Source organism: Ahaetulla prasina, chromosome 5, assembly GCF_028640845.1.
Source record: "Ahaetulla prasina isolate Xishuangbanna chromosome 5, ASM2864084v1, whole genome shotgun sequence".
Lineage (NCBI taxonomy): Eukaryota > Metazoa > Chordata > Lepidosauria > Squamata > Colubridae > Ahaetulla > Ahaetulla prasina.
This window is the reverse complement of record NC_080543.1, coordinates 1865119-1879175: the sequence shown is the minus strand read 5'-3', so window position 1 is coordinate 1879175 and position 14057 is coordinate 1865119. Positions and strand designations below refer to the sequence as shown.

Genomic DNA, 14057 nt, shown 5'->3' with positions numbered 1-14057 from the left:
TATGTAGCAGCTGTTGCTGCTAGAATTCAGGGAAGAAGCTCCTTGGCTTTCCTCCTGTTCTCTACCCGTCATTTTTGCAGCCCACAAGTTCAAAGGCAGGGACAGCATCCATCTTAGGCAGGAGTGGAGTTTCTCTAAATTAGTTTTATTGTTGTTCAAAAAATGCCACGGCCACTAGATGGGGATGTTTCTCACCTGAAGACAAGGATTCCAGGGGAAAGCCGGAAGGGCTGCTGGAAGACCTAAAAGGGCTGGATTTCTGCCTCCCAGAGTGGCTAATCAGATCCCCTTTCTTGCCACCAGGGTGCTGAATTGTGAGCTCAGCCACAGACTGCTGGTCAGCCACCAGCTGGCTCTCCAGGAGGCTCTGACTGGGGACTTGTAGCCCACCAGTACCCATTCAGCCAACCTCTTTCCAGCCTAGAATGCTTTGCAAACTCCTATAAACCCTGCAGTTCCAGCTAACCACGGTTTGCTCACTCACAGTTCAGCATGTTGTACAAACAACCCTGGTGGGGAGGATCTTGTTCTGCCTCCTTGGTCTCACCGGCTTTTTCTTCCTTTGAGAAGAAGGTCATCTCCTTGGTGAAGTTTGCAGACTGCCTCCTATTCCTGGGCAGGACCTTTTCCTTACGGTTTGGCGGCACAGCTTCCTCAACCCCCCTGCTCTGGCTTCTGTTCAAAAACACTTCTGGCCCTGCTCTCCACCACCACCCTTCCCCAGCCAGGTTGGATTTGAGCTCGGCCACACAGCCTGTTTCAATAAGGACTAGAAGCTGAGTCTTTTCTCCTTTTGCTAGAAATTCAGAAATGGCTTCTGCAGATCCATGGCCCCTGGAGCCCATTGCTGAGAAAACCTGTGAGGGGGAGGGGGGCATTTGGGCCAAAGGAAGTCAGCGCTTCCCGGTGGAAAAGGGCTTGGCTGCCTTTCTCTTCCTCTCTGGAAGGGAGGTGCTGGATGCCATCCTCTCCATTTCCCAGGCGGCAAAGCAAGGCGATCTGCTAAACCAGCTGGTTTTGCTTCCTCTGCTGGGTGTGAAGATGAGGACCCACAGGGATGGCCTTTGGGTTAGGAATGGTCTGCAACCAAGCTCCATGATTGTCTTCACACCATGTGCTTAACTATGTCAGGGCTGGGGCAGCATCTTGTATGAACCGTGCCAGTACAGGAGCAGATTTCACCCAAACTGCTATCGGCACAATTGTGGGTTCACCTCATGTAAATGACAAAACCTCAAGTCAACTGCAGGGCAGTGTCTCAGTCCCCCCGCCCCCCCGACACTTCCCCTGAGCCATTCCTCCCAGAAGAAAAGATGGCTGTGTAGCCCAGCTCCTCCTCCTGCTTGCCACCCCCGCCCCCAAGCGTCACTAGCCTTGCCCTTGTGGGATGCTGGGCAGGGCTGGAGTAAGAGACGGGCTAATATTCCACATCCCCCTCCATTGACAGCCCCTTTCCCCTTATTTCTGGCTAGGAGGGCCGACACACCTGCTTTTGAAAGCCTGAGACCTGGAGAATCCCTGCCCTCAGAGAACCTGTAGGGTGGCTGGTATCTGGGATCTTGTTTCCTCATATACACTGATCTAATACTATGCCAGGCAACTGCCCATGGAGCAATGCCTAAGGATTATCCTCCAAGCAGTCCATAGGTCCCAGGCCCTCTTGACCTGGGAAGGCCAACTGTGAAGGGGCCAGGCAATGCATGCATGCCATGGTAGCTCTTGGAGGGAGACAGTTGTGTGCCCACTCTTTAAGAGGCCATCGCTGGGCCCCGTCATCCTGAATATCTATCAGACAGTTTCCAACCTTCTCTTGGGGGAAAAGTGCAGAGAAGGTGGCTGAACGGCAGTCGCAGAGGATCTCTGAGGAAGCAGGATATCTCGACCCATTTCAGTCAGGCATCAGACTGGAGAACAGTGTGGAGATAAAGTAGATCACACCTGTGGATGCCCTGGACAGGGCTGGGACAGGGCCAGTGTATCCATCCTTGTGCTCCTTGATCTCTCCCAATTTTTGATATCTTTGACCACAGTATTTGGCTACCGAGTTGGGAGAGCACGGTGGCCAGATCCTTACTCAGTGGTTGGTCTCAGTCAGTGTGGACAGGAGGGGAAGAGACTATGCCTGTGGCGTGGACCCTTAACTTGTGATGACCCTCAGAGGTCAATGCTCTCTACATGAATTCGCTGGGTGGGCTCATGAGTGGGTTTTGGCTCCATATTTTTTATTCCCCAACTGTCTTGTGGGCAAGCTTAACCACTGAGTCCTGCCTGGTCCAGCCAGTGAGCTGCAGTGGTGCCATTGCGACTGATGCCTGCAGTGTCCCATTGGCCATGCTGGAGGCATCGGTGCTCCTGGCTGTTGCAAAAGGCAGTAGTTGCTTTCAGAAGGACATGTGAGGACCCAGGGGTTTACATTTGGGGCTGCAGAAGTTTTACCAGTATGGAATTAAATGACGGTGAACTGCAAGATCTTCTCCAATTAGTTTTACGTTGGACATCTATCTATTTATGCCATGATTGCTAATGGAGATATTGGTTTGGCTTGACATCTGTTTTGTGTAGAGTCATCTATTTTAGGTTTTTCAGCATCTGCTTTCATTTGGAGTCCATGACGCAAATTAAAACTCTCTTCAGAGCTGCTCTGAATGTCACGAAATTCTCTGAAACTCCGACACCCTTTTTCCTCTTTCTGAAAGCGCTGTGTTGCTGCAAAAAAGCAGATGTTATGCTTGGTAAAAGGCCTCAGTCCATCAGCACATCTTGGTTCAATACTATGAAGGTGGGGAATGGGGTGGCTTGCTATCCCCCCAAAAGAGAATTAGACAATGGAGGAGGGAAGGGTTGGCCAAAACCTACCCCTAAATTCTTCCCTTCAAACCTCCTATACCTTAACCGCTAGACCAAAGTGGTTCTCACAAGGAGGAAAGTGGTAATTTTAAAACAAAAGTTTATTGCTTCCATTCTATCCCTTTTTCCAGTTCTGTCAATTGAATGCACTTTAGAAAAATAATTTGCAGAAAGTATTACCAAGAAGTTAATACTGCCCTAGAATTCCATGAGTTGGAAAGGGCTGAGAGCAGCCGGTGCCATGAGGCTGCCAGTGCTGCACTTGCAGGAGACCCTTCCCAACACCTGTGAAGCCGCTTAAAGGCAATAGCTGCCTTGGGTTGCAGGTGAGAACACAATGTGGGGGGGGGGAGGGAAGGCCCACCCAACTCTTTGTGGGGAGGGGGAAGCCCTAAAGACTAAATAAGTGAATGGATGAAAGGGTTTTTTTCCTTCTCCTGGGCTTTTGAGGGGGGACGGGGAATTGACCATAACACTCCTTTCAGATACAAAGTGTTTTCTACTTTATGAAATGCCTGTTTGAAAAACTTGTTTATTACATGCAACGTTTATTTATTTATTGCATTCATATTATGTGCAACATTTATTTATTTATTACATTCATATGGCTGCCAATCTCACAAGATAGTACTTCTAGGTGGTATACAAAAATCATTGAAACAGCGAATATACAAAAAACAATCACTATAAAATAATTATTAAAAATCATTAAACGTTATCATATTGTTAAATATTTAAATTATACAAACCACAATGCAGAGAGATTGAATATTTACCCATTTGCCAGAGCCAAAACGAAGATCTGGGCATCCGCAGTTGCCAAGCGCAAAGGTTGCAGAGGGCGCTGCAGGAGCGCTTCCTGGGGTTTGCTGGTGGGGGGGGAATCTGATCAGCCCATTTGGCAGTCCCCTGCCTCGTCAGCACCCGGCCCTCTCCTCCGCCTTTGGTCCTCTGGATGGCGTCCCTTCCCTCCTCAGTGTAGCAGCCAAGCCTTCTCTCCACCTTTTTTTTTAATTATTATTTTTATTTCATTTTGTCACAACAGTATACACAAACATCAACATAAGAAAATCAACACATTATAAAAGAAAAAAATATATATAAGCACAAGTATGCAACAACCTTGTTAATTCGTTATAATGAAAGGGAACAATAGGACAGGAACGGTAGGCACATTTGTGCTCTTATGCACGCCCCTTATTGTCCTCTTAGGAATGGGGTGAGATCAATAGTGGACAGTTTTTGGTTGAAGATTTTGGGATTATGAGTAGAGACTATAGAGTCTGGTAATGAGTTCCAAACGTTAACAACTCTGTTACAGAAGTTGTATTTTCTGCAATCAAGTTTGAAGTGGTTGACATTAAGTTTGAATCTATTGTCTGCTCTTGTATTATTGCGATTGAAGCTGAAGTAGTCTTTTACAGGAAGGATATTCAATAGATGATTCTGTGTGTTAAACACAGGTCATGTCGAAGTCGGCGGAGTTCTAAATTTTCTAATCCCAGGATTTCAAGTCTGGTGGTATAAGGCATTTTGTTGTTTTCGGAGGAGCGAAGAACTCTTCTAGTAAAATATTTCTGGATGCGTTCGATTGTATTAATATCAGAGATGTGGTATGGGTTCCAGACAGATGAGCTGTATTCAAGAATAGGTCTGGCAAATGTTTTGTATGCTCTGGTTAGTAGTATAGAGTTTTTGGAAAAGAAGCTGCGTAAGATTAGGTTTACAACTCTTAGAGCCTTTATTGCTATGTAGTTGTAGTGGGCTTTGGCATTTAGGTCATTTGATATGAAAACTCCAAGGTCTTTAACAGGGTGGGGGTCGTCAGTAAGGTAATGTCCACCAAGCTTGTACTTGTTGTTTGGGTTCTTTTTTCCAATATGTAAGACTGAGCATTTTCTGGTTGAGATTTGGAGTTGCCAGGTTTTAGACCAATCGGATACAAAGTCAAGGACTTTTTGAAGGGTAGAAGTATTGTTAGTGGTATTGAATAGTTTGACATCATCAGCAAAGAGAACACAATAACTTGAGTTAAGGTCACAGAGATCATTTATGTATAGTATGAAGAGCGTTGGTCCAAGAACACTACCTTGGGGAACGCCACTTTTGACAGGAACAGGATTTGATAAAGCGTTACCAATTTTGACCACTTGTTATCTGTTTGACAGGAAGGCATTTATCCAATTGTGAAGAGGTCCTGAAATGCCGTAGGATTTTAGTTTTAGGAGAAGTTTATCATGTACTACTGAGTCAAAAGCTTTGCAGAAGTCTATGTAAATTGCATCTATTGCTTTTCCTTGATCAAGGTTAGTAGTCCATATGTTTTTGCAGTGGAGAAGTTGTAAATTACATGATAATTTTTTACTGAAACCAAATTGTTTATTAGAGAGTAGGTTGTTTGTTTTAAGGTGGAGTGTAATGGATTGGTTTATGATAGATTTCATTACTTTGCATGAGACACAACATAGAGAGATAGGTCTAATTTTCAACTAGGCTGGGATCACCTTTTTTGATCCTTCATCCTCCCCAGTACCCACTGGTACTGCTATTGGAAATGAAGGCTTTGGTTTCATTTTGCTGGTTCTGTAGGCAGAAAAATCTTAAGGTGGAAAGCAGAAGTAATCATAAACTGAACTGAATGGGGGCGGGCAGCCTCCCCCCCCACACACACTCTCCCTAGCAGTTGCCTCCTCCTGGTTTGGATCAACATTCAAACCAACCAAGGCACGTCTCAGGGTCTCCTAGGCAGGGAGGTTATCCAAAAAGCTCTTCCTTTCCATCCAATAGAAGGAGGGTTTGTATTTTCAAACCAAAGATAGTCACTAGGAACCAGGCCGCTCCCCCCGAGCAGCCTCCAAATTCATTGCCTGGCATCGCAGAGAGATGAGGGATTCCATGGAATAATTGAGAAAGAGAGAAGATATACTTTTTTCAAGCAAAGTTATTACCAGAAGCCAACACAGGTTTGTCAAAAACAGATCATGCTAAACAAATCTTATTACATTTTTTTTTGGAGAAAGTAACTTAATTAGTGGACTAGTGAAGCTCAGGGGACAAAATATACTTGGATTTCTGTGTGACATTTGTCAAAGTAGACCACAACCACCACTTTGGTAAGCTAAAAAAAATGTGGGATTGATAGCATCACCATCAGGTGGATTTGTAACTGGTTAACAGTTACAGACAGACAACAAATGGTCAAAATTGTCAATGCTCTATCAAATTCTGTTCCTGTCAAAAGTGGCATTCCCCAAGGCAGTGTTCTTGGACCAACACTCTTCATATTATACATTAATGATCTCTGTGATGATATCACAAGTAATTGTCTTCTCTTTGCTGGCAATGTCAAACTATTTAACACCACCAACAATATAGATACCCTTCAAAAAGACCTTGACTTTGTATCTGAATGGTCTAAAATTTGGCAACTCCAAATCTCAACCAGCAAATGCTCAGTCTTACATATTGGAAAAAAGAACCTAAACACTAAGTACAAGCTTTATCTGGACATTACCTTACAGATGACCCCCACCCTGTTAAAGACCTTGGAGTTTTCATATCAAATGATCTAAGTGCCAAAGACCACTGTAACTACATCGCAAAAAAGGCCTTAAGAGTTGTAAACCTAATCTTGCGTAGCTTCTTCTCCAAAAACACTACACTACTAACCAGAGCATATAAAACATTTGCTAGACCAATTCTTGAATACAGCTCGACTGTTTGGAACCCATACCACATTTCTGACATCAATACAATTGAACGTGTCCAGAAATATTTTACAAGAAGAGTTCTCCACTCCTCTGTATACAACAAAATACCTTATGCCACCAGACTTGAAATCCTGGTTTAGAAAATTTAGAACTACGCCTCCTTCGACATGATCTGAGTTTAACTCATAGAATCATCTATTACAATGTCCCTCCTGTTGAAGACTACTTCAGCTTCAATTGCAACAATACACGAGCACACAATAGATTTAAGCTTAATGTTAACCGCTCCAAACTTGATTGCAGAAAATATGACTTCTGTAACAGAGTTATTAATGCTTCAAATACACTACCTGACTCTGTGGTCTCTTCCCAAAATCCCCAAAGCTTCAACCAAAAACTACTATTGACCTCACCCTATTCCTAAGAGGTCTTTTAAGGGGCATGCATAACAGCACAAGCGTGCCTACCGTTCCTGTCCTATTGTTTCCTTTCGTCATATCCAATTAATATAGTTATTACATACTCATATATATGTGCTTATATATTGTATAGTTATTTCATGCTTATGCTTATATATACTGTGTGACAAAATAAATAAATAAATAAATAAAATAAACTCAACATATAGCCCTCAATGGAGCTATATCATGGAAGAAAGTAAGCAGTGGGGTAGCAGTTTCCGTCTTAGACCCAGTACTCTTCAACATCTTCATACACGATTTAAATGTGTATAGGAATAAAAGGGAAACTTTAAATTTGTGGGTGACACCAGCTTGGCAGGAATAGCCAACACCCCAGAAAATAAGTTCAAGATCACTGGTGAAATCCAGCAGATTATGACAGGTTCTGGAGAACCGGTAGCAGAAATTTTGAGTAGTTCAGAGAACCAGCAAATACCACCTCTTGCTGGCCCCAGAGTGGGGTGGGAATGGGGATTTTGCAGTATCCTTCCCCTGGAGTGGGGTGGGACTGGGGATTTTGCAGTATCCTCCTGCCATGCCCATCAAGCCACACCATGCCCACCAAGCCACGCCCACAGAACAGGTGGTAAAAAAAATTGGATTTCACCACTGCTCAAGATACAGATAGATCTTGACAGATTTGAACAGTGGGCTCTATCTAACAAAATGATATTCAGTGTAGAGAAAAATATGGTTTTACACTTGGACAAGAAAAATCAAATGTCCTTGTACAGATTGGGTAAAACCTGCTTAATATGGGTAGCAATAATTCTGAGAGGAATCTTGGAGTCCTAGTGGACAATCACTTAAATATGAGCCAGCAGTGTGCAGCAGCAACCAAAAAAGTCAACGTAATTCTAGGTTGCATCAACAGAGGGATAAAATCAAGTTCACATGTTAATACCACTTTATAAAGCCTTACTAAGACCACACTTAGAATACTGCATCTATTTTTGGTCACCATATTATAAAAAAGATGTAGAAACTCTGGAAAGAGTGCAAAAAAGAGCAACGAATATGATTAGGGGGCTGGAAGCTAAAACATATGAAGAATAGTTGCAGGAATTGGGTTTGTCTAGCCTAGTGAAAAGAAGGTGACATGATAGGAGTCTTCCAATATTTAAATGAATATTAAATACAAAAATAAATTGCAGAAAAAGAAAAAGGAACTGGAAGAGGAAATTAAAAAGAAAGAACAATTATTGATAAATAGCCCAGGAAATAGTAAAATAAAAGAATCAATAAATATATTGAGAGGTCAGTTTAATATGTTGATGGCAGATCAAGTAGCAATTAATTTACAATATGTAAAACATAATACGTTTAATAATGCCAATAAGCCAGGAAGATGGCTTGCCTATTTAATAAGGAAAAAATAGAAATCACGAACGATTGATAAAATAGAATATAGGGGTAAGGAAGTTTATCAAAAGAACTTGATTAAAAAAGCATTTTTAGAGTATTATAGTAAGTTATATTCTAGGGATATGGTTGATGATACAGAGATAGAAAGATATTTACAACAACAAAATATTTGTGAGCTTACAGAAAATCAAAGAGAAGAATTGAATCAATTAATTACTTCAGAGGAAATTTTCTTAGCAATTAAACAACTTAAAATCGGTAAAGCACCATGAACAGATGGTTTAACAGCTGTTTATTATAAAAATTTACAAAATGAGATGGTTGAACCACTTAAAGAGTTATTTAATAAAATTCAAATGGGAGGAGATGTTCCCCCTTCATGGAGGACAGCCTTTATTTCGTTAATACCGAAGGAAGATCGAGATGGTATTAAAGCAGAGAATTATAGGCCTATATCACTTTTAAATACTGATTACAAGATATTTACCAAGATATTGGCTAATAGATTAATGCCAGTGATGAATCAAATAATTCATAATGATCAGTCAGGATTTATTAGGCAGATGAGATATAATGTGAGGCAAATCGTAAATTTACTTGAATATTTGGAACGAAACAACCAAGTATCAGCGGCATTCCTTTTTTTGGATGCTGAAAAAGCTTTTGATAGATTGGATTGGCAGTTTTTGTTTAAAGTAATAGAAAAAATGCAATTTGGGGATTATTTTATTCGTGCAATTAAAGCAATATATCAGAAGCAAACAGCACAAATAATAGTAAATGGTGGGTTAACAGAAACTTTTAAAATTGAGAAAGGGACGAGACAGGGATGTCCCTTGTCCCCATTACTTTTTATTTTAACTTTAGAAATTCTTCTGAATAACATACGTGGTTCCGATCGAATAAAGGGAATTAGAGTTAAAGACTATACACAAGAAAAATATATTTTAGAATGGAAAATGTGGATTGATTATATTCAAAATAAGTATCAGATAAAAAAATATCAAATAGCATATGAGTAAATTTAGGAAATAATTTGTATTAGATATATTTTTGAAGGAGAGGGGAATTGAGAGTGTGAATAAGCGTGGAGAGACTAGAGATTATAATTTAGGAATTATTTTAGATTATGATTGTTAGTTTTGATACCCTGCATTTTGTTCTGGGAAGTCGGGGTGGGGTGGGGGTAAAGGGAAGGGGTTGGGGGTTGAGGTTAGTGATGGAGTGATGGTTAATGTACAGGGATTATTGAAGATGTATAAATATAATTAATGTAGGGTCGGGTCTGACCAGTTGCCATTTTAGAACGGTGGGGAGGGAAAAAAGAGAGAGTAGGAGGTAGGAAAGAGGAGAAGAGGAAGGAAGAGGGGTAGAAGAGGGAGAAGAGTGTAGGGTGGAGGGAGGAGAGGAGGTAGATAAGAGAAGGAGAGGAAGGTTTGGAAAGTAAAAGAAGGTAGAAGAGGGAAGAAGGTTAAAAAGGGGAGTGGTGACTGGGCAGGCCCGACTAATTGTATATAACTGTACATTGGATGAATTATTTGATAAGATTGTAAAAATAAAACTTTTTTATAAAAAAAAATATATATATTTAAGGGCTGCCACAAAGAAAAGGGGGTGGTGAACCTATTTTCCAAAGTACCAGAAGGCAAGACAAGAAACAACAGAAGGGAACTAATCAAAGAGAGAACCAACCTAAAACTAAGGAGAAACTTCCTAACAGTGAGAACAATTGCCTCTAGAAGTTGTGGGTGTTCCATCATTGGAGGCTTTTAAGAAGAGACTGGACAGCCACTTGTCTGGAATGGTATAGGGTCTCTTGCTTGTCCAGGAGGCTGGACTAAAAGACCTCCAAGGTCCCTTCCAACTCTGTTATTCTATACTGGTTCCTACCAGGCAATGCATTTTGTCTTAAATGCTCACAAACCAACTATATAATAATCTGTTCTGTGGTTTGTCTTATATCAACGTCAAACTGGTCTGCAGTTCCAGAGCTTCTAATCTAATAGTTGTTCCTGTATAATTCAGTGTCGTTATATCTATCCCTTATGACCTCTCAAAGATTATATTTACAATTTCTTTCCAGATTCTCAGGTTAATTCTTCTGGAGACTTAATCTCATTGTGGTAGCTACATGCTTCCTAAGAACCAGTATTGTGAACATACTATGCTTGAATAAATAAGTATGCAAAATAATTAGTTTTGAATGATCAGCTGGGCTCAAGTGCATCCACAACCCTAGGTAGGCCTGTTTTGAGTTGTCTTAGCTGAAGGAGGCATCGCAAAAGCTCTCTATATGGGACTGGTCCAGAATGCAACGGCCCAAGCATGATGGGAACACCTCTGCTTCATTGGCTGAACTAGTTGCCAATTTTTTTCTGGGTGGAATTCAAGGTGCTGATCACTATCTATCAAACCCAACACATGCAGAGCCTCTTTCCTCGAGGGACAATCTCTCCTGCACTATCTGCCCAGCTGGTTTGATCTGGCAGGGTTGATGTGATCCGGGCTCCGTGAATTAAACAGCCTGGGGCAGAGGTAGTGCCACTGAGAATGAAAGGGCACGGTGGGCCCAGATGGGTGCACCAGGAGCATCAGAGGAGATCAAAGAGGCCTTCAAGGAAGAGTGGGACGCCCCCTCCCCCCAGCTCAGCTGGCAACAGTCCCTGGAGTGGGAGGAAAGCTCCCACTCAGTGTTGACATCATGTATCAGCACAATGTTTTGATTAAAATATTAGCACGAGAATATCTCTGTCAAGCACACTATTTGGCAGCCGCCCAGCCGTCAGGGTGAGCCAGTCGGTGATTCCCAGTGAACAGCAAGCTTGTAAAGGGCTTTTGTGCAGAATGTCAAGGAGATAAACTGTGTGTGTGAATCTTTTTAATGAAACCAGGCAGCTTTATTTTAGTGTGCGGGGCTGTCAGTCGTCATAGCTACAGGGTGAGCCTGGAAAACCAGCAAGAGGGCATTGGGAGACTAAGCCCGCTCCCCAAACTTGGCAGCTCTGCTGGCCACCTCCTAGAACTTCCTGGGCCTCCATTTCTTGCAACCTTGCCAGCCACAAATTATAACCTGCTTCTTTTTACCCTTCTAAATATAAAAGAAGCCATGTTGGTGTCCTTGAATTGCATTCAGAAGTTGCAGCCGTTCCAGAGCGCAGAAGCGGAGGCTGCATTGGGCTCCACCTTTGTGCTCCTGTACCGCTGCTGCCCTGCAAGTTACACTGGCTCCCAGGGGACGTTAAGAAGGTGCTGGTTACCCCCCATTTATTTATTTTAGGTGCCTTCGAATCAGCCTGGATTAGTTTTCTTGGTAAGATTTTGGAAGAGGTTTGCCATTGCCGCTTCTTTCTAAGGCTGAGGGAGAGGGGCCAAGGTCAACCAGCTGGTCCATGCCCAAGATGGAAGTAGAACTCACTGTCTCCTGGATTCTAGCCTGGTAAGTTATCCCCTGTAGGGTTAGTAGGCTAATAGTAGAAGAACAAGTCTCAGACCATCTCTGCTCACCTCACCAGTTTTGGCAGGCAGGCCTGCTGTGTGTTTGCCTCCATTAAGCAATGCCATTTTGCTGGATTCAGAAGTTGCACCTGCCCTGTACCCCCAAAAATTTTGAATGGCCCCACCGGTTAATCTTCCTTAAGGCACTGAAGACATGGCAGTCCCCCCAGGCCTTTTGGCTGGGATGTTAACAAGCTCCACCTTTTAGTCCATTCACTGGTTATGTGGTAAATTGGGATTGTTTGTTGACCCTGGCCCTTGATTTATGTGGATGACTAGTTGATTATTTTATTGTTCTTTGGATTTAACGTTTTATATGCCACCAGAATCATTGCTGTGAGATGGTGGCCATTTAAATTGTTTAAATAAATATATGTTGAAAACATGCCACATGTAAGATCATTAGATACTGTTTTTGAAACATGGAACTTGGGCCATTCCCTGTGGCCTCTGCCTCAGTATAAATCCCCTGCCTTGGGCTGGTGCAAACAGATACAGCAGAAGACAACAATGGAAGAACTTGCCAATCAAAGTGAGTTCTGAAGGAGTAGAATAAACTGAAAATGAATTAAAGTATGTCCTGGCTGTTCTTCTTTAAAGGAGATATAAAATGGTTAAGGTATGAAAGAATCAGATTATGTTTGAAAATATAATAGCAATAGCAACAGCACTTAGATTTTTTTTAACATTTTTTATTTTAAACACATAGAATAGAATAGAATAATAGAATAGGATAGGATAGGATAGGATAGGATAGGACAGGACAGAACAGAACAGAACAGAACAGAACAGAATAGAATAGAATTTTTTATTGGCCAAGTGTGATTGGACACACAAGGAATTTGTCTTGGTGCATATGCTCTCAGTGTACATAAAAGAAAAGATACCTTCATCAAAGTACAACATTTACAACACAAATGATGTTCAATATCGTCTAGGTTTTCGTCCTTGCAATCAGCTGACAGTCAGCAGAAGTAGTCTGCAGTACTGCATTCTAACTACTGCACCACCACAGCCAGAAGCAGTAACTTGACAAATGATCAGACTGCTTAGACATCTGATCCTGGGTTTTGTTTTTTCCACTTTTTCTATATTTTCTGAAAAGGTGTGATTTGTCTCTTTTTGCTACATGGATGGCAAATTCAGGAGCATCACATTTTTGTTGTTTTATTATTATTATTATTTTTATTATTTATTTGATTTTTATACCGCCCTTCTCCCGAAGGACTCAGGGCGGTGTACAGGCAAGATAAAACCAGCAATACAAAATACAAGTTAAAATACAATTAAAAAACTTATTTAAATTAGCCTGAAAATTAAAATTTGCGGGACTTCCGGTTTGGCACCGTAGGTGATGGCGGTGATCTTTATGATCACCAACCTCTGGATTATGTGGAATCGCTAGGACAGCTTAAATCTGCTGTCCAGCGGTTCGGAAAACCCCCTCTTCGGGAGAAGGAGAAGGTGGTGAGCTGAGGGCAGAGGTTGAATTTCCCTAAAGCCCCTGAGAAAAAAGGGGTTTGAAGGGTTAAGTTCCCTCCAGTAACCTGAAGTGCTCCAGATCCGAGGATCTTCTGCTTTGGCAGAACCAATCACCACGACCAAACGCCGAGATTTATTTTGGACAATAAAGGATTATACCGGACAGAACGAAAGTGGGAGAACTTTAAGCAAGTAGCCAAGCCGATTCCCCGATACTTTGTAACAAGCTTGAAAACAGTAAAAAAATGGAGGCGAATTGTTAACAAGTTAATGAGTGGAAAGCGAAAGCGATACTTTCAGCGTTTGCCATCTGCAGTTGGTAATTTGCATGTTACTTGCTGCTCTTACTCTTTAACTCTTTGCTGCCTGCTGATAGAATCTAGGGGAGATTTTTAAATACTGCTTTAAAAGACTGTGTTTCTTAGAGGTTAAGAAGATTTAAAGTGAATATTAAGTTGGAAATAAATAAATAAATAATTTTATAGAAGATGGCAGCCAAACAATTAAAGTCTACTGTAACAAAGAGCTCTGGAACTTTATCAGTTGGTGCCTCTCCAGCTCATACAGCAGAGACTAGAACATTGAATTTAGAGGTGTTACAAGAGAACTTAAAAGGCTTTATAGAAGAAAAATTTAAAGTAATAACTGATGAGATGAGATTACAAAATGACAAAATTAGTAGACTAGAGGAATGCTG

General features: G+C 41.7%; 1 protein-coding gene across 1 annotated transcript in view; it reads right to left on the bottom strand.

The window, feature by feature from the left end:
• Window positions 1-3: 3 nt before the first annotated feature.
• LOC131199224 (uncharacterized) overlaps window positions 4-14057 on the bottom strand; it is a 108902-nt gene continuing 94848 nt past the window's right edge. The window contains exons 2-3 of the mRNA XM_058184752.1: window positions 3624-3849; window positions 4-2706 (exon numbers count right to left, since the gene is read on the bottom strand). Of these exons, the coding sequence (XP_058040735.1) occupies window positions 2507-2706; window positions 3624-3849 (426 nt within the window). The 3' untranslated portion in view covers window positions 4-2506. The remainder of the gene's footprint in view (window positions 2707-3623; window positions 3850-14057) is intronic.